The sequence below is a fragment of the Brienomyrus brachyistius genome, chromosome 22 (assembly GCF_023856365.1).
Source record: "Brienomyrus brachyistius isolate T26 chromosome 22, BBRACH_0.4, whole genome shotgun sequence".
Lineage (NCBI taxonomy): Eukaryota > Metazoa > Chordata > Actinopteri > Osteoglossiformes > Mormyridae > Brienomyrus > Brienomyrus brachyistius.
In genome coordinates this window covers 4,469,546-4,493,877 of record NC_064554.1, presented here as the reverse complement: position 1 = coordinate 4,493,877, position 24,332 = coordinate 4,469,546, and the positions used below count along the sequence as shown (strand labels likewise).

Below are 24,332 nucleotides of genomic sequence, written 5' to 3'. Positions count from 1 at the left end.
AGATCCCCAAAGAAGTTCGATATTATTTAATTAGGATGCAATATCACTGTTTTTTTCCTTTCATATTCTTCTTTAGCCATTTCAGAAAAAGGCACAAATAAATGAATTCTTAAAAACGTAGACAGCTTATGCCGAGTGGAGCTCTGCCTTCCGTTTTATTAGGTTCTTTAATTAGTACATTATTTCTTGAGTTGTAATATAAAAAATAAAAAGCACAAAATTCAATATGTGACAGGTTGTACAAACAGAATGCCTTCAAATACACACTGCTTTTCAGCTTTCAGTCCATCTGTACAGTACAGGGATTTAAGTGTATTCGTCGTCTTAGCGTTCCTGCCTGGTGTTATTCAGAAGCTCAACGCCACAAGTGCGATGCCTGGGGGGGGGGGGGGAGGGGGGGACACGACGACACCGTTTTAACTAAAGCGACCCTGTGTGAAATAACTGGAAGTATTATTTCACTAAATAAGAATTAGAAGACATACGGGGGGGAGGGGGGGGGCAAAAACACTGCTGCATTGTAAATGTAGTTCTCAGAATGTACGTTTTCCACTCTTCTGTGAGGTACAAAAAGGATATACTCTGCACTATAACCTCCCTTTTTTAACAGTCCTCATATTTATATATGGGGTTTGGGCGACTCTCCATAACAAAGCCACTTTTGTTCCATTTGTCCCATCATGGAGCTGACACCCACAGATTGCATTTTGAACCAACCCCCCCCCCCTCACAACAAACCAAGTCCTTGAGGCAGCAGACCGCAAGACCGTTTGTGGGTCCGGTGCTTCCTTTTGGGGGAAACGAGGTGCAGGGGACAGGGAGGGGCTGGCTGGCTGGAGACCGCATCCAGGCACAGGTTTTAAACGTGCAGACACCCCCCAGCTTGCGTCGGTTTATTTAGAGCAAAGAAATACCCTGTTCTAAGAAGCTGGAGACTGTAGTTTGTTGTTATGAGACCTACAGAATATAGAAAAAGGGAGGGAAAGAAGTTGAGGAGCCTTTAACATTTTATTAAACTTTCCACACTGGCCAAAAAAAAAAAAAAAGAAAAAAAAACACACCGTACATGACAGGATGCAGAGGCGTCAAGCGTAACAGTTAAGGCACTGCAAGCTTCTGAGAAAGATCGACACTTCGTGCACCTTTAGTAAACAAGAACACCACTTGGTACTGTAAAGCTGGAAGACGACTCATGAGGTGCCACTTGTATTATTTAAAGCAGTGTTTCCCAGTCCAGTCCTCGGGAGACCCACACTCGGTCCCTGTTTTTGCTTCTTCCCAACTCCCTGCCAGACAGTACACATTTTTGCTCCCTCCCTGCTCCCTGACTGTCTGAAGGTCCCTGAGATCCAGACTGGGAGACGCTAATTTGAAGCACTGATTATTCTTTCACCATAAAACAATCCTTCACAAAAGGATTTAAGAGAATACGCCTTCTCACTATACGCGCAAACTGGCCAAAAGTTTCGCACCAGAAGGGGCAAGCCACAATTTAAAACGACCCTATAAGGACTAGCATTAGCTCATGGGAGTTTTATTTACACAAAAATGTTCTTTGGGAGGAAGAAAAATGGTTGGTTACCTCTCTGAGCCAATCAGATAGAGGAGGTGGGCCCAAGCAACTAGAGGAGAAGGGACCAACCAATCACATGCCTTTATCTCCCCTACTATACAATTTATCCTTCTGCCCTCAGAACATGCTTGTGTAAGTAAAACTCCCGCGAGCAGAAGAGTATAAAGGTTACTATCAAATCATCTATACATGAGCAGAATCAGCTTTAGGGCTGAGACAACTGAATGCTATGGGAAAGGGCGCTGCAAATCTGAAACTTAATTTACATATCTCGCAATAAAATCTTTTTAAATATTCATATATATATATATTTAAACAAATGTGAATACAAATGGACCCTCAAATAAAAACCAAAAATGCTTTAAAGCAGCATTATAATCCAAGTGCTTGTTTACTAACATATTATATGCACGTCTAAGGATTCACATTATATTTAGAGGTGATCTTTGTCACAGGTAGTAAAACAGTGTTTAAATAAAAAAAAAAAAAACAAAAAAAAAAAATCACCAAATTCCATTTAACTTTTTTTTGGGAATATGGCTGCCGAAACCACAACGCTCACTAGGCGTATCAGGCATTTGGCGTATTGCAAAATGACTGGATTTTTCATTTAAACGCACTGGTTGCTCCATGCCCCCAGAAAGCAAACCCTATAGAATTTATGCTGTCCACAGAACAGCAGATTCCATGATTTAAACGATACAGTGAACCCCAGCATCCAGGTTAGATTCCAGCTATGACGTCACTTACGACGTCACAATCTGCAAGAAAGAGAGACAATGGAATGTCGTGAATAAACGCATGCGGCACACGCACGGACACACAATGCAGGTGTTAAAGCAAGCCGCTTACGCAGCACCCTGACCCGCCGCGGAGGAAGGCGGGAGGTAAGGAAATGTACTATGAGTGCTAAATGCCATGCCAGTGAGGTGGAGCGCAGGCAGGAAGATGGACGAGAGATAGGGGGAGACCAGAGGCCTGTGGACGGTGCGACAAACCCTTACTTACCTGCTGGCTTTGAAAACTTTGAGCTTCTGTACAAAAGTGGACTCCAAAACTTCCGCGCACTGGTAGAAGGGCGAGTCACTGGGATTATAGTAGCGGCAGTTGTCAAAGATTTTGGTCACGTCCGCCACAAACTCCGTAAGCTTGCCGTAATACCGCTTCTGAACCCTTTCCTCCATCGTAGCCAGGTCTGTAAGAATATGGAAGCAGGAACCGCACCACAGGAGGATTAATGCGAGTGTAAGGCGCTGTGTTTATTACTGGATTTGTGGGGACCAGAGCTCGCCAAACACCGTCGGCCGAACTTGCACATACCCATTGGTTCCTTAATGACACCGTAGTAATCTGGGGCGTCGTTGGGATCCACAGGCTCCAGGAAAGGCCACGCCATTTTGTGAGCCTGCCAAGCGAAATGTTCATGATGCACACTGACCACATGTGGCCCAAGCTGGGATAAAGCCCAGCGGGTCCTGATGAGACTCGACGCCACTCGTTCAAAACCGGGCCCTTTATTAACTCTACTCTGCAGAAACCTAATATTCACGATTAGCTGTTAGCATGAAACCCAGAGATGATGTGATTTCTGGACATTAGGTCCAATTTGTTCATTACTAAGGAATGTTTAGGCCAGTCTTGGGGTCCCCGGGGACCCCCAGACGGCCCATATTTGCTCCCTCTCCTTTGTATTCAGTGTTCATGACTGTTTGGTTAAGGCATGTCGGTTGAGTGAATGAATGAATGAATGAAAGAATGAATGAATATTTCATTACTATGTCTTGTGCATTCTGTGCCCAGCCCACACTGGCTTCTAAGATGCCAATACTAGTGACGCACCAAAATTTCAGCATTCGAAAATATTCGGCAGAAAAATCCGAAAACTGAATTTTCGGTTCTGGCCGCATGACTTTCTTGAAGGTCAAAATCACCGACTGAAATCATGACGGCATTTTTTCAACCCCCTTTAACCTGCCCACTGTAATGTACTTCAGCGTACGTCACCTTTCGTTTTAATTAATGGGCCAAACTCTCCCTCCCCCACCTTAGAGAGCCCCTGTTGGTTAGGGTTACACCAAAATGATTTTTTTACTATTAAACATCAATTTTGGTCAGTAACATTGGCCTAGACAAAAAGTTTAACAAAACTGCATTGGTCTGAGCTGGGGGCCTAGTCTGATAGCCTTTCATGAGGCCCAAAATCTCTAGCAGCACCCCTGGTAACCAATGGCATAACATTTTATGCAGTAAGGGGTCTTTCACACATTATAGCTGTACAATAACATAACATCTAGCTTAAGAAGCTAAAATACAATTTTGTTTGCTGGGAGTCTCCAAGGTCTATGTTGAGAAACACTGGTAAAGGGTTTAATAAATCGTAAGGCTACATTTGGTATTTCGGCGCTGAAGCTCTCGGCCCCGAGTTCAGCTCCTAAGCCAGCAGACACCAGACCGGTCCAGGCCGTGACAGTGTACCTGCAGAGAGCGCAGAATCCGCCTCAGGCCCTCGTAGTCTTTGTCGGTGAGCGGTGAGAGGACGGTCATGGTGTCCTCTGTGGACTGGCACTGCGGGCACATATACTCGTCGATGTGCGTCGCCTCGCTCTGCAGGATGCCCACACATCGACCGTGGTACCAGTTCTGGCACCGGTCGCAGCCGATGTAGAATCTGACGTAAGAAAACCCCGGGAAAGATGATGTTAGAGACAGATGTTATGTGATGTTTGTTAGGTTAGGTGTACTGTACTAAAATGCATTTTCACCTTCCGATAAATCTATCAAAGCAACCTGGGGAACTTCTGTACTGCTATAAACAAACCAAATATTAATACATTACATAGGAGTGTACTGCAGAAATGCTATTACATTTTAATAGTCATACAAGACAAAAAACCGCTTGCAGCAATCATGAAGGATAAACATGCGCATATGCAGTACGTAGAGTGAATGCTGAAAGGAAACGTGGTAATTACTGCGACTCGTCGTATGGCGTTTGGCAGATGCAGTACAGCTCCTCCGTCTGGCCTTCCTGCGCCCGCTTGCACTCTCTGCAGACGTAGTCGTCCATCTTCTTGGCCTCCTTCTCCGTGACCCCCACGCACACGCCATGGAACCAGTTGGAGCAGAGGTCACAGCCGATGTAGAACCTGAAAGGCAGGCCAGAGACGGCCGACATGAGCACGCGACACCGGCTGGGCAGGAAGTCATGAAAACTGGGCCGTCCTCCCACCCTCCATGAGAAAGCCCACTTCACATCAGCCCAGAGGAACCGAGTGTGCATGCGGAAACTCCTTCACAATGATGAAATCTCGGCAATAACTGGCAAGAACGCGCCGTCGGATGCCATCTTTGACGTTGCAGCCTTACTTCGACTCGTCGTAGGGCGTCTTGCAGACGCAGTACAGCTTGGTGTCCTTCTTGGCATCTTTAGAGGTAGCGGAGATCATCTTCTTCTTCTTGGCCTTGGCATGGTCCCGGTCATCGTCACGCTTGCGCTTATGAGAGGAGAGGGGCGGCGAGGTGGGGCTGGGGGAGAGCGCAGCTGCCAGGGCGGAGGCCACGCCAACCTGTGCTTTGTCCTTCTCTCTCCGCATCTTGGCGAGATCCTTCCTTAGCTCCTCCTAGAAGGGAGAGCAACAGCGCCCCTAGTGGTGGTCATGCGTTGCAAGCATCCTCCACCGTGTCCTCCAGGCCGTTGTCATGGAAGTTGCATGAGTCTAAGCTTGTTAAAACTAAAACAAGCTCCACCCTCCATCTGCAGCATTGCAATTAAGGACAGACTTACAACCCAAAAGTTACATCCATGAGTCCATCTTCCAAATCCTTCTACCCAATATAGGGTAATGAGGGGTCAGGGGTCCTGAAGCTTACTGGGGACAGCATATGGCACAAGGCAGGGGTATGCCCTGAACATGATGCTAGCCTATCACAGGCCAAGCAAACTATCACTCATTGACTCACTCATCAGGCAATTTAGAAACAAATGGAACATTCTACATCACAGTGACCGAGACACGCAATGTTCTACACTCTTCAGAGCTGCTCACCTGGACCTCCAGCTGCAGATCCTTGTCCAGCAGCGCCCTCTTCTGGAGGATCTCGGCCTTCAGCAGCTCTTTGTGCTTGAAGAGCAGCGTTGACAGCCGGCTGGAGCTCTGCTTACTGCGCTTGGGCTCACCGGTCTCGTCCCGCCTCCGCTTGCGAGCCGCCTGCTTCTCGTCCTTCTCAATCTTGTCCAGGATGAACTTCATCACCTGGCTGCACACGATCATTCTAGTGTGTGTGTGTGTGTGTGTGTGTGTGTGTGTGTGTGTGCGCGTGTGGAGGGGGGGGGGGGGCAACATATCAACACAATCCAACAGCATGGCACTGCGCATACAGTAGCATCTTGGGTAAAAATGGAATTCTGTTGTCTGGGATAATGTCAGTTCTTCAGCTTCTAACAGTTTAACAACGTAGATCACCAAACTAGACTACAATTGCTTTGTCTCTGAACATGTGCTATCTAGGTTTTAGTTGTCTATTAGACAAATGTTTCCCAAACTGGCTTTGGGGACCCCCAGATAATCCACATTTTTGCTCCCTCCCAGCTTTTAGTAGGAGCAAAAAAGTGGACTGTCTGGGGGTTCCGGGAGGACCGATTTGGGAAACACTGCACTAGAAAGTAACACTGTTCTGGATGTGCTGACATTTAACACATTGGGCACGTTGGGAGCTGCTTAAGGTGTCATGTGGCCAGAACAGGGTTAGGCAATTAATATAAAATTAATCAAAACCAACATTCAGAACCTCTAATTGACGTAATCTTGCCCAAACTGGTTAGATCAAGGTAAAATGTTCAGTCAATCATGATATTGATTTGCGGTCATAATCGCCCAGACATACTACCCTAATTCTGTGGAGAGACGCCCCAGAAAGGCACATGCTAACGACGCAGCGCCGCCCAATGCAGCTCGCTGGCCCACACATGCTCATACCTCTGAGCGTCCTCCTGGTCAGCTAAACAAGTTGACTTCTGCTTTAAATGCTCCATCACGCGTTCTGTCTTCACGTCCGGCTGTAGCAGAGCGCAGAGGACACATCGCACATCAAAAATAAAATCAATTTTAAAACTCACAACCAGTCAATCTATAAATGCAGAGAGACTAAAAAAATGACCTCAACCAAAGTGTACAGCCAGTAATAAAAAGACAAATTCTATAATTATGGTCATGAAATCAGAGACGTGACTTGCACAGTGATGTGGTTGTCATGGTAATCCCCACCTGCAGCTTGACACTGCCTCCTCGTTCCTGCCTAACCTCTGGCTGCTTCTGGCCACCGGCAGCCTGGATGGCCCCCGCCCTGGGTCCCGGCTGTATTGGGATGAGCTGCTTCGGCCGGATCTGCTGGGGCTGGAGCCGGAGGCCCAGGTGCAGGGGGGTCTGGGGGAGAGCCTGCCGCATGACGACCAGGCCAGGCTGGCCTAGGGGGGCTTGTGCTGGGGTGGGGGCAGCCAGGACCCCCTTCACCTGAATCTGAGTGGAAGGAAGCTGGACCGCTGTCGTAGTGGGCAGAGGCGTGGGGGCCAGTGTGAGAGGCTGGCTTGGGGCGACCATCTGTGGGGAGGCAGCAAGAGGGCCTGCCTGGGTAGAAGGAGCAGCCGGCTGCGAGGCCTGGGGGGCAGGTGGCGTTTGTGGTAAGGGTGGGCTCTGCACAGGGAGCTGCAGCTGCGTGGGCTTCTGCTCTGGCTGCACTGCTGCAGAGCAAAACAGATAGCCATGTCACATGCTAACATGCTAAGCTAACACGAATAATTCATGTTAATTCAAGCGAAAATGTTGCATTTGATCAAACTGCAGCCGCGTCTCTTTGCACCATGAAGAACAATTAAGAACACCATGAAAGTATGTTGCCATATTTCTCAACCCGGTTGTCAGGGACTCCCAAGCAGTCCACATTTTTGCACCTACCCAGCTCCAGATACACTTGAAACAGGTATTCTGTGATTTTGATTGGCCGACAGCTGGGAGGATGCATAAATGTAAACTGGTTGGAAGACCTCAAGGACCTGGTTGAGAAACTTCCCCCCCCCCTTCTTTCTGCCCACCACCACCCCCCCCCTTCGGAGGACAACTTTATTTTTAAATTACAGTAAAGATATTCAATTCCAGTGTGGCCACTCCAAACTCACCCACCCTACTATTTGAGAAACACTGATCTAAGCTGTAAATATGGTGAAAGGACTACAGGAATGAATCGTCCTCTGTGGTTCAGTAATGATCATACAGCAGCAAGAGGCATCACCTGGTGTTGAAGGCGTGGCGGCGGAAGTGGGTGTGGTTGTTGTAGTGGGGGCAGGCACGGCCAGAGTGGTGTGTGTGGCCACAGCTGTGGGCGTGGCCACGGTGGTGGGTGTGGTCGGGGGAGCCGGTGTGAACAGGAAGCGCTGGAGCTGGCCATTGGGCATGGCGGCCTGCATGAGCTGCTGGCCAGGCCCCGGGATGACGGTGACCCCCTGAGGGATGAGCTGCAGCTGGCCGGTGGTCTGGCCCTGCCCCTGGATCACCACCGTCAGGCCCTGGCCACCTCCCTGACAGATACCGGCAAGAACCACAGTATATGTGTGCACAGTTTTAAGTACCAGGTACTGTATTTTTGGTACTTCAAGCTGTTGGTTTTCCACTGCCATAAAAACTGGTTCTGGCACCAGATGACATCACAACACAAGGCGGGATATTTTGTACTGATTTTGAAACGCGGCTGTAGGATATTTTAGGGCCGGATGATGTGCGATGTTAGGCGCAAGCAATTCTTACATCGATAATCACAAGTTTTTCCTCCGACGACGATTGTATTGCTTTTCAGATGAAGGTTATTTGCATAACCAATCGAAACAAAGTGTTTTCCCACACCAAAGTACTGAAATACCAAAAAAGGACCCCAGCTGGTACTGGAACTGGAAGGTACTGGTACTTGAACTTTTGAACCAGTACTCATCCAGAAGTAATTGGAAGAGGGAAAGCACAGAAAATTACGTACCAAAAGTACCCAATGCAGTGGAAGAGCGACATTAGCGAAAAGCAAATACATCCTTGCAGAGAGAGACCTACTCCACACCCTCCTCACCTGCGTTCCTTGGGTGAGCTGGGTTAGCTGGGCCAGGGTGAGCCTGACTTGCCCCTGCTGGGGCCGGGGGGTCTGGGGAGCAGAGCCTGGGGACGTGGAGGCTGCAGATGTCATGGCGGGGGGCCGAGGGGGTGTGCCAGGCGCAGAGGTAGCCAGGGAACTCGGCGAGCCCCGGACAAGCTGGCCTGGTGTGCAGTGACGCGTCGATAACGTGACCAGCCGAATCACAAGTGCAACCAGTCCAATTACGCAATCTGAGACCCCAGCCACGCTGATACTGGACTTACCAGTGGGAAGGAGGCCAGGCTGGACCACCAGGGGGGTGGAGATGATGGTTTTGTTCAGACCAGTACTCTGCTGCAGGGGGCTTCGGATCACCGCCATACCGGGCCGGATCTGAGCACCACCCGGGACCACCTGGGGGTGGAGTCAAGGCACACAGACAAACACTCCAGTTGACACGGACTCAAAAACCCAGCTGCAGGACTCGAACAAATCATCATCGCATTACTTTATAAGACGGCCTCTCATGGTTAACGGGACTTTGCTCAGAGTGCCTGGGACGGCGGGAGGCCTCGAACCTGTTGCGTGGGCACTGCCCCGGGCCGAAGGCCCACGGTCGTGCTTCGCGGCTGGATGGAGGTAAAGCCTTGAGTGCCACCGGTGGTGCTGGATGGGATGATGCCCAGGACCTTCTGTTGTACCATGCCTGGTGACCATGGCAACCAGTCACGTTACTTTCATTTAGATACATTACTATACCAATCACACAGGGGTACCGTTTGTTAAAGGGGGTACTACACTGAATCCCCAAGTGGGGGACAAGCTGACATCTGTCTGGATTTGATTGTTAGTTTATCCCACTTTAGTTCCATGGAAACAAAGGGTGTTTCTCAACATGCATACTTGAGTGCATCTGTTCTCTCATGCACCAGTTTGATCTTCCATTGCCCAAGACCAGTTCTAATACTCAAGAACAGAAGTACAGAGGACGGTAAAAATCCCCAGATGTCGTTCTTTCCCCAGCCCAAAAATCAAGGACATATCGGTTGCATCCTCACCAAAACGAGACCAAACCCATGATTCACCACACACACACCCAAAGCTCATTTTTGGCATGCAGGTTTGCAAGACTGGTCTTACAAAGACCACAAGTACGATCTTTGCGTTCTTGGTTTGGAGAAACACTCATTATTTCCCCATCTCTACTGCAGAATCTGTATGTGAGACAGTCAAAGGTGATGCTCCTGAGGACCTTACCTCCTTGTGCACTGGGTACATTGACAGTCACGATCTTGCTGTTGGCCGGTAGGGACAGAACTTTTCCAGCAACTGATACCGATGTGCCTGACACCTGCAAAGTCTGTCCTGAGATGGTCGAGCTCGTGGATGCGGTGGAGATGGCAGTGGCATTGACTGTAGAAGAGGTGGAAACTCTGGGGTCACTGCATTTGTCCAAATAAAAATAACTGTTGTGTGCATCGTTACAGTTATGTACGCCTTCTGATTACTAAGCGTAACCATAAGAAGTCAACTAGCCCCATTACCTTGTGTATACAGTTTCTGCAGTCCAGGCACACACACACACACTCACCTGGGCTGCTCTGACCTTGCTTGACCCAGGAAGCGAATGTCTGCTGGAAGTTCTTGCCCTGCTGGAAGGTGACGGCGGGGGAGCCCACCTTTGAGGTCAGGACCAGCTTGGAGCCGGGGGTGACGGCACCCGTCAAGGAGCCCACCAGCACCTTCTGTGGGGTGGAGACTGGTGTGGCACTGCCGGAGGCAGGTTTCTGCAGTTCCAGGCGTTTCTGGAACACATGGGTTCAAACGTTTGGATACTGAGAATGCATGGCACTAATGCATGGCACTAATGCATGGCACTAATGCATGGCACTAATGCATGGCATCGCCTCAAAATTCACACAAGTCAATATAGGACATCAGGTAAAGATGTCTGTAGGGGTGACATGTGGGTTAGGCCTCAGTTCATAAGGTTGCCGGAATAAGCAGCCTTCATCTATCAGGTCTGCTTGTCCATTATTATCTACCAAGCAGAGCCAGCTATACTGCCAAGCACCACAAGATCATTAGGGAGCCTCCAGACTTTGTTGCTTCATTGCTAGCTTAGGTCAGCTATACTACGCAGGCTGATCCAGGAGGCTACGCTAAGTTGCAAGGTCGCAATGAGGCACACAGCGTGTGTCTGGCCTTCCCACCTGCTGAGCAGCCAATCTCTGCTGCTTAAGCTGAGCCTCCAAGTTGGCCTTGTACTCCTCGGCCTTCTTCTGCACACTAACCTTTGCCTGGTCCGCCGCAGAAGCTTTCTCCCTGTCCACCCTGCGATGGAAGGACAAGACGGCTATCAGAGCACGCCTCAGGACACAATGAATTGAGGTGAGAACCAAAGTAGCGGAACAATTATGGGACAGAATCCCCAAAAAAACCTGCCTTTCTGAAGTTCAGAGTATAAGGTTTTGGCTTCCGATTGCATATATACCCCCCGTACCTTTCAGCAAAGGCTCTGATCTCCCACAGCTCCAGCTCTTCCTCTGCTACCCATTTCTCAAGCACCACCGGACCGATCTGCCTTGGCGAATCCAGCTTCTTGGGCCTCAGGGCACTAGACCGGAGGCCCTTCCTCTGAGGAGTGTGAGCTTCTTTGAGGTTGCAAAGGCATGAGAGGAAACATGTCAGATACATTGAAAGGATCCATCACAAATGATGGGTTTCCTTCATATTTCCGTTTCCGCAACTCGAACAATGTTACAAAATCTGACTGACTGGGACATGTGGATCAAAAGCTGAAGGAGCTTAATGAACAAAGAATCATGTAAATCCAGAAGAAAAGCCCACCCTTAGGAGACGCAGCTACGCCTATGGGGCGGATGACCTTCCGGACGAGGTACTCTGACCGTATCCCATAAGGCCCCACATCTCGGCGCTTGATAACCTCTGTGGTGGTGATCTCGGTCTCTGATGTTTCTGCGGTAAGGAGCGGAGGACAGTCTGCGCGTGAGCAGAGGTTTTTGGTGGCTTGGCCCCCAGAAACCAGAGAGGCATGAAGCACAGGAGGAATGGAATCACCCACCTGAGCGAGCCACAGCGTGCATGGGGGTCCTCACGGCCATGTCATCCCACCTCAGGCAGGCCCAGAGCAGCCGAAGCATCAGGCTTACCCCTGCCAGAGAGCGGACCGTCTGGAGCCGGTACCTGCATGGGGCACCAGGAACACGTGCCAGTTAACGGTCAGGTGAACTACAGTGCAGACGTAATATGAAACTCATGAAGTGCAAAGCTCTACCAGAACCAACCACAACTCTACTGCGATCACTGTAGCAGGGCTTGAAGGCAAGTCATAAAACTTTTTTTTGGTCTCTGGATCAGTCAGTACTCTGCAGCTCATACATCTGCTAAGAATAATTTATCCTTTATCTTCCCTACGATCAATGTTTTATAGCGTCAGTGATTCATGGGAACCGAGTCAGTAACCATGAAAGAGTACGATCAACATACGATCATTTAAAAAAAGTCATAACACTGATAAACTAGGATAGTATCCAACAATGACATTGAGAAAAAAAAATCATTCATATAGTTGGCAGGTCTGAGGCACCTATGGTCTACAAGTTAAGTAGAGATATAACCATGCTGACTTTGAGAACTTCTTTCCTAGCCATAGTGGACTGAACTCTCTGTCATTTAAAGTTAGAAACCTTGAAGAAGCAACAACTAAAGGCCAACAACACACAAAACAAATCTGAAAATCAACACAAATAACATGCCGACCTCCAGGTGATGCTAAACGTGGGTCGTGGGGAGGGGTAGGGCCAAATGTCCAAGGCGGGCTTGGCATTGTAGTTGAAGATGGGCACTTCCCGGATGCCCCCTTGCCTGGCCATCTTCCTGAGTTCGTCATTGGGTAGGACAAAGATGCTCTTCTTGCTGCTTTTGGTGACAAACTTGCGGTAGGAGGGCAAGGCCGTGCCTGAGCGGGCCTTCTTGGAGCGCGAGAACCTGAGGAGTCGGACCCGGTCCCTTGTGGAGTACTCCCGGCTCACGGTCATGGTGATCGCACCTCCCCCAGTCACCGTGGTGGTGACAGTGGTGCTGGTGGTAGTGAGCATAGAAACAGCCTTATTTTCTGATACGGACACCATAGTGGGCGTGTCACCAGAATCCTTGGATACTGCTACTGCCTTGGAGATGGTGGTAGTGATGGTCGTCATTGTTGTGGTAACTTGTGTGATGGTCGTCTTTGGCGTCTCGTCCTTATTGGTCACTGATGTGGGCTCACTGCTGTGATTGCTTAGAGACACACTGCTGTTGAGGCTGGACTGTCCTGCAGGTGGCACTGTCGACGAGGCCAGCTTCAGTGCCACCGATTCGTCCCCCTCCCCCACACAATCTTTCTTGGCGTCATCACACTCCTCAGACGCCCTACTAATTACTGACGAGACATCGGAATTCAGCAAGGTGCCAGAGGAAGAGGCCGGCTCTTTGACACTGTTCTCCAGACGGGGCACCTTTTGAGCAGGTGAATACTCCGTATTAGACAGTGTTGTGTTACTCTTTTTATCGACAATGGAGTGAGGGGATGACTGGTATGAGAGCAGGTCCCCATTCATTAGTAGTTTAACAGCATCCTGAGCTGGAAGAACTTTTATCTCATTTCCTGAATTCTGGTTAGCTCCCTTTTCCTCAATGTCTTTGTCAAAGTCTAGCTTTGAGGAAGCTTGTAGAGGTAATGTGCAGTCTAACAGAGTCTTATTCTGAAGGGAATCATCCCCATTTACCTGAAGCCCAAGGGGCGGCTGGGATTTTACAGCCGATTCGTCATCTCCACTCTTGTCAACGTCCATACTTTCATCCTGTAAACATCCATTTTCTTCTCCATTCTGCCCAGTGAAAACTGGCCCCGATTTCCTGTCTTCAGGACAATGTACCTTCTCTGTTCCCGCAGATTTCTGGTACTTGGAGAACTCCAGGGTCTCCACGGTCGGTTCTGATTTGCTCTCAGAATTCAGCCCAGGTAAAGTCTCTGTCCCTTTCCAGGACCCTACATTAAGTTCCGGAGATGGTGTCGACATGGTCGACGGCAAGGCCGCACTCCCACCATTTCTCTCGTTGATAGACTCGTATTCAGGCACACAACGATCCTCGGACACACTTTGATCATTACAAGCTGAACTCGGACTGCCAATCACTTGTGAGTTTTGGGGTGTACTATCTTCCTGCTTAGACTGGCAATTACCTTCCTTCACTGGTGATCCAGGACCAGAAGGCTCCTTGGACTGTTTTTCCTCCTCCTCCTGGCTCACTTGTTTTCCGGTACCAGCTGCAGATGCAGTTCCTGAGTTCACAGCTGAGGGAACAGCCAGGCTCCCCGCCTTCATTGAGGTGATTCCAACCTGTCCGTCACCCGCTACTGAACTGTGCTGGTCCGGGACCCCAGCTCCCGATTCCACTTGCGCAGCTGTTTGGCCCCTGAGTCGCTCGTAGCGCTGCTTCTCCTCTAGAGTGAACTGGTGGACGCGTCGCTCCAGCAGGCCATCAAGCCTGGAGGCTTTCACCTTCCTCTTGTAGGCAGTGCGTAGCTGAAAGCCCTCGCTCACATTCACCACATCGGCACAGAAGAACTTCTCTACCATTTCTCCTTTGTCTTCCTCCTTCTTCGCATCAACATCCAATGGAGAAGTGCAAGAGGTCTCGCTTTTCCCTAGAGAGACAGAGAAAGAGAGAATCATTGGCATCAAAAATTAAGTCAAGATGACCAAAACATTTGATCACCATATGCAATGAGGTACCATTTTCTTCAATGCATTTGGAGTTGGAGATGCCAGTCTCCATTCCTTCAGCCTCCGGCCCCTCTGCTTGCGCCTTGGTGGTCTCCCCAGCCTGCCTCTCAGCCTTGACATCTATCTTGTCTTGGGCCTCATCTCTTGACAGTGCAGCCACACCCTCTCCGCCCTCTGCCTTCTTGCCGAACATGGGGCTTTCAGGCGATCCCCCAGGAGACTTCCGGTCCTCTTCCCTTTCTGATTCGCCTGCCGCAGAGTCTTTGATGGGGCTAGCCCTCTGCTTCATGCTCACGTCTGGGCTGGATGCAGTGTCCGGATCAGACTCTGCACTCTGCTTGATCTTGGCAGCTGAAATAAGAAATCAGAGGCACCACCAAACCCCAGATATGAAAATGCACCATCCAGAAAGAAATGCTGCTATATTCATGTTCATCAAAGAACTGATAATGTGGCAAAGCAGCAGGATGAGACTGACCCTCCAGAGCTTTGCGATAGTTGACATTGGTGTTGCCTGGCAGCCGGGGAACGAAGCGAGGTACATGGGTCTTGCTCACCCAGCTCCAGCCTCCATACCCTGTCACCCGGTACTCCTCTCCCTTCTGCTTCCAAACCTTCACAGATGGGCAGACAGTAGGATCATTTATATGTAATAACTGCAATCTCAGTAAAAGCTAAGATGCAGTATCCACGGCACGCCTTTGCTTGATGCCTTGTGCTGCATGGGATAGGACCCAAGGGCTATTTAAGTGGTCAGGAAATGCACGTTCAGCTGGTTGGAGAATAACGGCATGCAAAATAATGGGTAACAATTCTACATTACAAGGTATCTCAGTGGAAATTGGACTTCTGTACACGGATGGGTGAAAGCACGACATACCTGGTGTTTGATGGGAAAGGTATATTTCACCCAGGTGGCCTGCTGCATGGTCTCTTCCTCTTCTAGCTTTCTCTCTCTCTTCTTCATCTTCTCCTTCTCCTCCCGCTCGATGGAGGTCATCCGGTGTAACCTGCAGCAGCAAGAAACGGCCAAAATGACACATTCATTCACAGTGGTACTCGAGCCATTCGACACAGGGTACTTGCTGCAAAAGGCAAGTTACAAGATTAGGGAACGTATTCTCTTAAACAGAGAAGAATGCATGATTTAGTGCAATATTCCCAAATCCGGTCCTCAGAGACCCACAGACGGTCCATGATTTTACTCCCTCTCAGTTCCCTGTCAAACAGCCTTCATTTTTGCTCCCTCCTGGTAGAGAGCTGGGAGAGAACAAAAAACATGGACGCTCTGTGAGTGCTTGAGGACCGGATTAGGAAACACTGAATTAGTGAATGGAGAGAAACCTGGTGCAGAGACTCATCAGCATCGCATAAGCTAATCACCGAGATGAACACAGGTTTCTTGCCTGGTGTGTCCCAGAGCATCCTTCCACACAGGCAGCATGACCACTGGCTTGATGGCGCACTCCAGGATGGACAGGGCCAGAGAGAACTCCCGAGCTCTGCTACACATCTGCACCGCCTTAATCCAGTTTGACCTGCCAGCCAATCGGAATGAAGGTTTGACTGGATGGGCCGATACCTGATTAGTTAATGAACTGTCTTTAGGCAGGATGCTGGCTGTGATCATAAGGTTCCCTGGTATACCTGTGAGAGGCCCAGTTGGGGTGCATGAAGGGGGCAGGAATGTTGTTCTCCAGCTGGATGATGGTCAGCCTCAGCGTGGAGATGGTGAGAACCTTGGAGCCGTGCACTGAGCCGTTCCACTTGAACTCGCCCGCTTGACTCATGCAGAACTTGTGGGTCAAGTGCCGCCGCTTGTCATGGTCCTCACGGTGCTGGTGCTTATTTAGGGCCAGTGTGTTACTACTGTATTGGTTCTGATAGACTCGGTACTTGCCCTCTTGGCCCAACTTGAAACCAGCGCTTTCCTTCTCTCCAGAGTCTTTCCTGGAACCACTGGTGTTGGCAGAATCCCCCAGGGAACCGAAAATGGACACCTGGAGAAATGCAAACTCTGCTGGCTTTTCTTCAGAAGACAAAGATGTACAAAGATATACCACACTTGGGCAGTATTTAATTTCTCATACAGTCATTCCATCCTGATACCATACTGCGATATATGGTATTTTGGCAGCATTTTCAAAATCAAGATTATTCTTGTGTTTTGGTATCCCTATGTCATATTTCACTGAGCAAAAATTAAGGGGTATATGCAAAAATCCACAGTATACCACAAATTCCATGGTATACCATATTACCACAATACCAGCCAATCGTACATGGTATACCACAATACCACCCAATCGTACATGGTATACCACATTACCACAATACCAGTCAATCCTATGTGGTATACCATATTACCACAATACCAGTCAATTCTTATCTCAAGTCCTAGACATATAGAAACAATATTCTTAGCAGTCAGTTTGAACAAGTATTAAACTGATATAAAATAATCGTAACCTATAATAAGCTGAATAGACAACACAATTAACGGTAGTTAACGTCAATGTTGCAGAGACAGCAGATTTCATTCAGATTTTTTTAATTAATACAGGCGCAACACATTAAAAATAAAAGTAAGAGCTGCGAGGCAGCCCACCTCCTTGGAAGCCCTGCCGTTATCCTGAGATGCTGAGCCCTGTTGGCTTCTCTGCTGGCTCAGCCTGCTGTCAGGGTTCCGAAGACGTGTCACCATGCGCGTGGATGTCGGCGTGGGCGTCTGCGAGACCCGGTCCACATCCGCCCCTTCAGCCAACCCGTTTAAGTCATCCTGGCCCTCATCTGTCACAAAGAAAGAAGAACTCTTAAGCATTTGGTTCCATGGGTTAAGATTTCTGTCCAGAAGGTTATTGGTTCAAATCCGGCAGTCAGCAGAATAGTGATGTTACTACTTGGCCCTAGAACAATGTCCTTAGCTCCAAAATAACAGGTAACCCTGTACCACAACCAACAGCTTTGGTCTCACCAGCATCTGAGCAAGATGTGACATGCAGAAACCAAAGAATTGCTATTTACGTCTCCAAACATCAAATACATCTCATCAAAACCTCGGACAGATCAAGGACAAAAATAAAGGAAAAATATTTCCTTGAGTCCATCTGTTAGTAGAAAGCATAGTTTACTGTAACACTAGCCCCGATCTACGGACTTATCTACTTGGTTAACTGGAACCTCATTTCTGTTTAATTAAACAATAAGATAAGTTGGAGGAGTTTTCATGTTCCCCTGGAGAACAATCCAGGTGACACGTCAGGTCATGTGGTAAGGTTTTTCACAATCTGTGCATAGGTCTGAGCTGAAGGAGGTTAGAAACGCTACACTAGGTTCCACAGGGCATGTCTGCATACCCGTGTAGTCCTGGCCAATGGTTCTGTTCTGTCCACTGACACTGGCCGCTGAGAACTGGCTGTCACTGGTATTCTCATCTGCGGTCTGGGGACCCTGGAGTGTGCATGAGGAGATGGTCTTCTCACTGGAAGGATCTGACTCCTGGGCTTTCTCTGGGAATGCAGGGGAGGGAAGCAGAATGGGGGGGTTACCACCTCCACTTCAATAACAGATTTGGGGTCTTGATTTTTTGCACAAAACAGCTTCAACCTTTTCCATAACTTATCACAGACAAATTGTCTGCGTAAGTAGTACAAGACTATCACACCCACAAAACATGCATTTGCCTGTATATCTCTGCAAAAAAGGCCATCATTTCACTGTATTCTGTACCGATTGTTGCATCAACAAATGGTTTAGTTTGGGTGAACTTGAATTCTAAAAATGTGTCATGCCTGACTGGGTAATGTGGACATTTTTTGTCAGATTTTGGACATTATCCTTTGTCCCTCTATGAAAGGTGCATGCATGCGAGTCATAAAGAGCTTCCTCTGTATCCATCCAACTCTGCTGACATTCAGAGCGGCCGCTTCTTTATTGATGAGATACCAGCGACAGGTTGACCTTTCATGAAACTCACAGCGCTTTTCATCACAATCGGCCATGAACGTCGAACTAATCTGAGGTTTGTCCCCCTTTTATAAACCATTTTGATCACGAGTCAGTCGATCAATGCAGCTTCAAAGGACATTATCACCAAAATTCCACTGTTTCCACTAGGGCTGCACAACATCATATCGTGATGTAATCCCGATTATATGGCGCATGCACAATAATCACCAGGACTCTCCAAAAGATGCTGCGGCTGCTGAGCTGTCCCTTACTTCACCACCACTTCAGCACATATCGCTTCCATGATTTACCAAAACAGCAGCATGCGAAATGCTCCACTAACCAGATTTAATAAACATAAAATATACGTCGAATTTATCCAAATTACTAACTTCTCATTAATATTTTAGACGTACTACTAAACTGCTTACCAAACTGTGGGCTAAGAAACCAACCTTATAGTACCAAAAAGCCAGTGTCCGGATGAATGTTTACACCCCTAATCTAAAGCCCTGGCGATTATCGCGCATGCCGCATATAGTCACGATGCGATATCGTGCAGCATTAGTTCCGATGGAGATGAATGTTTCACCTGAGAATGAAGCTCTTGTAGACAGATGTCATTACAGGGGTAGACGTGTGTAGGGACTCGGGGAAACCCCAAGTTCCTTTGTACCTGCAGTCTCCTGCTTGCTCCCTGTGTCCCCTTCAGCACCATCTCCAGCTGCTGCAGTCGACGCACAAGGTTTTGATCCATCTGAGCTTCTACTGCTCTCTTCTCCACAAGTGAGCGCATCTATCCGAAATGAACATGAATGCATACTTCAGGGAGTATTATGAGATTTTGTCTCCTTGAACAACAAACAACCCTGAGGCCAAAATAACTATTTCGACTGCATGCCGTCATCCGACAGAATGGACACCAAAGGAATCTAAGCAAATCAAAATATTCCTCCCAACCCATCTCATCCATCTCCTCCTTGGTTGATTGGTCCTTGGCGATCTTTGGCTCGTCCCCCTCAGATGAGGAATGATCATTGATTGGCTCCTCATTGCCTTTGCCTGCCTCTGGTTGGCTGTCAGGTCTCGACTCCAGCCCTTTGACCTCGTCCACCTCCGCCCCCTGCCTGGTTTTCAACTGTTCCAGTACCTCGTCTGGAAGGAGACACAGTCGACTCAAGGCTTGAGGCCTGCTCTGAACCAGCACTCAGACACAACCCTATCAAAGCAGCATTTAACTCGTCAGAATCCCGGCCGACCAATAAGAAAACGGAATCACTGTCATGGCAGCAGTTTGCTGGCTAATAAAGGAATTTGGTGACGCCTGCTTTTTGTTAACTGGCTCACGCTTACAATCAAAAGGAGACCTGGATATTTCCCTAGAGATCTTCAGATGTGGCACCTCGCTCAAGGAGCCAACAGCAAAGGAATCGCAGGAATCCGCACCAGCCCCTGCTACCTACTGCCACCATGTACCGAGAATCTGCCCCCGTCCCACTGCCAGGCCTCGTACCATTAGCAGCAGTCAGGTAGGAGGGGGTGCTGCCCCGGGCTTTTTCCGTGAGCTCCTCGGTGATCTCCATGTGGGCGTGCACCTCCTCCCACAGCTCCTCCAGGCTGTGCCACAGCTCCTTCTCCCAATGATCTTTGTCCAGACACGCAACCAGCTCAGAGAGCTGAAGCTTCGTGCTATAGTACCAGGTCTTCTTCTTCTGGTCACTTTCCTCCTCCCTGCAGGGTGGGGGGGGGGGGGGGGGGGGGGGGGGGATTAGCAAGCCTAGTACACAAAACTGCAACTGAAAAGGCTTCCGGGCCTCGCTGCACCCGTACCATTAACACCAATAACGGAGTGTGACCACACACCTCAAAAACAAACCACAGACAAACTATTCACAATGACCAGGCATGTCAATTTCCCAAATACACATACATTAAATGTGTCTAGCTTGAAGAATTTAAATCAGATCTGTATAACCTTAAATAAACAACAGGCCTCAGGTTCGTTGATCCTGAGGGCACTGAAATGCAATTCTGAAGCAGGTTATATTCATGTTTGAATCTTCATTCATAACCAAGCATTTACAGAAATATTTGCAGAGTCGGATGTAGTTCCGTTTCTCTCCACTAACACGCAAATGGCGCTGTTTCAATATGCTATACTACGTGAGGACTATGAACATAAAATTATGAATGAATGAATGAATCACGTGACTGATCGATAATGTATACATTCACAAAATTTTTGTCTGGCTTGCATGATAAAAGAACAAAAGCATTCATGCGAAAGTAAGTATGCGAGTTATTTTTATAAATTGTCAAAAAAAAAATTCTTAGTCACCAGCAGCTGAAAGATAATAGGGACAGATTGCAATGAATTGCACGCTCAGTTTCTCTAACAGACAGTCGGAGCCAAGAGAACAAATGAGATTTACTAGCACAGCTAACCCTCATATCAATCTGAACTATTGCAAAAGATTTAAAACAACTGAGCACGCTCTGCTCTGAACACACACACACATGCTCAAACACACAGGCTTCTTTAACAAAGAATCACTGTCCTGGATTCAGTGAGGCCAGCAAGGAAGAAGCAGAACTATCAATGTATCATGTGGCAACCCAGAAAATAAAGACAAGCTGCAGCAGACTCCAGAAAGAGCCACTGAAGAGCGAAGCACCACCTCGGTCCCTACTTACACAAAAATCCTTCTGTGGAGGAACCAGTACTTGCGACCGCTGCGGTCGAAGCCAATGGGCTCTTGGCGCACGTAAGGCCGGATCCGCTGGCTGCTGGCCACGCAGTCGGACACACCGGGCACCTGGTGAGCCTTGCACACCTCGCACTGCCACTCCCCGGCCGGCACAGCCTCCAGCGGCGGCTGCACGCACTCCAGGTGGTAGACGGCTGAGCAGGTCTCGCAGCAGAGCAGGTCGCCTAGCCGGTGGCAGGACCGGCAGTGGTCGTCGTACTGCACGGCGCCCTCCGACATCAACTCCTCGCGGGCCACGTTGGTGGTCAGGAACTGGTCAGCCAGGAACTGCAGCACCTGCAGCTTGCTCTCCAGGGGCCCGTAGGGGTAGTCCTCGGCCTCCTGGTAGGGCAGCACGTGGCGGTACTCGGCATCACTCTCGCAGTAAGCGCGCACCACCTCCGGCCACGTCATGCCGTCGATGAAGTAGAGTGTAGAGTTGACGCTGTCCTTCAGGTCCGTCGGGCCGAAGGTGGTACCAGAGCTGTCCTCCTCACGCAGGATGGCCCTGAGTAGGGCGATGTGCGTCTCAGCCAGCAGAGTACACTGTTCTGGGCCTGCCAAAGCCGCACAGAAGTCCTCAAAGCGAAACGGCGTCAGTCGCAGCACGGTGCCGAAGTTGCGTAGCACCTCGTAGATGGCTGCCACGGTCATCAGGTGATCAGCAGGAACCAGCAGGTCCTCGGAGCACCGGGGCAGCTCCAGTGGGGGAACCTCCTCCTTCTCCTCAAAGACGGGGGGGTGGGGACGGAGGACCCGGGTCCTCCTGCGCCCTGCAAGATGGCAGAAGAAAAGTGAGCATGAGACAAGGACGAAACTGCGCTGATAATGAGAAAACGCAGTGTTACTGCCTCTGGCAGAGGAATCACCTCACTAAGACGAGAAAGTCCACCGCCTTGGCAACAAAGGAGACTGAAGGCAAGCAAAAAGCAAAATGAGGATAATGAAGAAAAAAAAAAATTTATTTAAATTTAAAATCTCAGTCCAAGTCCCACAGGTGCCCTGTATGAGCCAAATTACTCAGGTCAAATATCCAACAGTATAAATATTAGTCTGTTCCACTACAAAATATAACAATAAATAATAATAATAACAACAATAATAATAATAATAATAATAATTGAGACGTCACACCAAATGAGCCTCCTTCTGAACGTGACAGATATTCTGGAGTTCATATAATATACTATGACCAAGGTAGGCATGAAGTACATCTAAATTATTAGCAAAATTAAACGACTCCTATCCATAATCTTCAGACGACCAGGTTCCTCCAATAATCTAAAATATTACGTGACATACAAACATCCAAAACCGTTATTTGCAGGATAAAAAAATAATAATTCATTCTGACAAATTATATATATTTGTATTCCTTAATTAAGGTATGACGGGGTGCCTAAGACTTACGTACCGGTTAAACCCCGACTTGGCAACAGGTGAATGGCGGCGGCGGCTCTTTCAAAACACCGGAGCGCAGGTCCCCGTGTCATTTACACACGCTAATGAAGCAGGCTACTACGGCAGCTCCCAAAACACAGCCAACTCGCTCACATCTCGCTTTCATTCACCTAAAATAAAACTGCGGCTAACTGCACGCTGCAAATCACAAATTAAAAATATAATTTGACAGCGTAGCAGGGTATCCTCAAATACACCGATAACTTGACAGCCAAGTTAGCCAACTTCTGCCGTGCTTTGTTCATCCTTTCGTTCCTTAAAACTACACGCATACCAACCCGTGCATGCTTCGCGATTCATATCTAGTAGCATTTCTGCAATTCAATGCAAGGGATTTTAACTACCGGAGCCTAATAAATATAATTTCCAGGATTGCCGGCTGCTTAAGAAAAAGCGAGCTGGTCTGTTAGCTTTAGGCAAACACAAAGTTCACCCGGTCGGTACATTTCCATTTTCTGGAAAACGTCACGAGCAGATGCAAGCGCCCCCAAATATGACGGGGATTTAAGATCATTAAAATGTAAAAGCGATTCATGCGACGGTAAAGAGCCGGGCGCTGCACCGCGGTGCCCAGTCCATCTCCAAGCCGGGGCCTGCTGCCTCCCCAGCGCATTCTCCATTTTGGACAAAGCTGCTTCCTGCAAAGCTTCAGCTCCATGCACCGTGCACGGCACTCCGACATCCCCTCGCCGCTTTCAATGGCCTGCGTCTCCGATCGCTGTCACCGCCGTAGCGTAACTTACCCGGCGTGCTGCCGTACGTGCTGTGGCTCCGAAAGCTGCTGTCCGTGCAGTAGCTCCCTTCGTCATCATAATCATCATCGTCCTGTAGATCCTCCAGGTAATCAGACTCCTCGTCCAGGGCCTCCAGCTCATCGTCCGTCGTCGCCTCTCCGACAAAATCGTCCTCCTCCGACCTCAGACTCCCCGCGTCCTCTTCATCACTTTCGTGGTCATCGTAAACCACCTTGCTAAAAGTCCGTGCCCCCCTGCCTCCACCTCTCCTGGCACCCCGACCCCTTCCCCTACCCCTACCTCTACCTCTACCCCTACCCCGTGATGCCGAGGTTGATCCCACTTTCCTCCTGCCACGCGATGAATGGTAATTTCCCCTCCTGGGAGTCACAAAATCGCCATCATCAATACCTCTCCCCTTTGCCCTTAACCCCCGTCTGGGTCTCAGACCACGGACTGGCCCGGAGGAGGGTTCATGCGTCAGCGCCTGTTTAGGCGGCCTGCCTCTTCTTCCCCTCATTATATATAAAGAAATCTATTATTTTCCGTTTCAAATGTTATGCGCAACTGGTTCACGCAAACCCCGGGAAAACGGCACCCGTTGAAAGCTGAACCTCTGCAGATGTGGAAGCAATAGTTCCCCCAAGCCCCAGACTCACTTAGTATGAGAAAGCTCAAAGTGAATAGGCAACGTCCCGCTCCGGATCGCCCATGGCCGCCATGTTTCCTCCTCTCTCTGGTTACTGAAACAGACAGAAGGCCCTTTGCCAGAGTCACGTGATCGCCGCTCTCAGCGCTGAGAGGCGGCTGCATGCAAGAAAATGTTCACGTTGTCCAAGTTGATGATTTCGCTGTGCGTTCCGTACGTAAATGCTTATTTCATAAAGCGTTGCCTAGGCGCTGAGTATGTTTATTACGAGCCTGCATTTCATTGTGGTAATCCTAAACGTGTAAGGAAAAACTATTC

General features: G+C 48.9%; 1 protein-coding gene across 5 annotated transcripts; it reads right to left on the bottom strand.

The window, feature by feature from the left end:
* Window positions 1-136: 136 nt before the first annotated feature.
* LOC125717473 (nucleosome-remodeling factor subunit BPTF-like) lies at window positions 137-24,138 on the bottom strand. Of its 5 annotated transcripts, none has more exons than XM_048990446.1 (32): window positions 23,375-24,138; window positions 21,118-21,943; window positions 19,937-20,154; window positions 19,384-19,578; window positions 19,100-19,219; window positions 17,832-17,984; window positions 17,084-17,265; window positions 16,123-16,475; window positions 15,882-16,013; window positions 15,356-15,485; window positions 14,954-15,089; window positions 14,485-14,826; window positions 12,467-14,396; window positions 11,769-11,890; window positions 11,534-11,662; window positions 11,187-11,337; window positions 10,897-11,017; window positions 10,275-10,488; window positions 9,941-10,096; window positions 9,262-9,389; window positions 8,968-9,097; window positions 8,681-8,865; window positions 7,859-8,144; window positions 6,838-7,310; window positions 6,550-6,629; window positions 5,620-5,830; window positions 4,940-5,193; window positions 4,546-4,719; window positions 4,049-4,241; window positions 2,894-2,978; window positions 2,582-2,768; window positions 137-957 (listed from the first exon to the last, which is right to left on the bottom strand). In XM_048990446.1, exons 1-32 carry the CDS (start codon window positions 23,883-23,885, stop codon window positions 921-923), a joined length of 8,544 nt encoding a protein of 2,847 aa, XP_048846403.1. In that variant the 5' UTR covers window positions 23,886-24,138; the 3' UTR covers window positions 137-920. The 5 variants fall into 5 exon arrangements, with proteins under 5 accessions (XP_048846403.1, XP_048846402.1, XP_048846401.1 ...); XM_048990445.1 differs by having other exon boundaries at window positions 5,620-5,845; window positions 6,838-7,307; XM_048990444.1 differs by having other exon boundaries at window positions 5,620-5,845; window positions 23,375-24,137.
* Window positions 24,139-24,332: the final 194 nt, after the last annotated feature.

Coding starts and splice junctions, on each gene's coding strand:
- LOC125717473 (XM_048990444.1), bottom strand. CDS start 23,885: ATGAGGGGAAGAAGAGGCAGGCCGCCTAAACAGGCGCTGACGCATGAA. Junction 16,014..16,122: donor CCCAACTGGGCCTCTCACAG/GTATACCAGGGA, acceptor ATTGGCTGGCAG/GTCAAACTGGATTAAGGCGG. Junction 9,390..9,940: donor TGTACCCAGTGCACAAGGAG/GTAAGGTCCTCA, acceptor CATGGTCACCAG/GCATGGTACAACAGAAGGTC.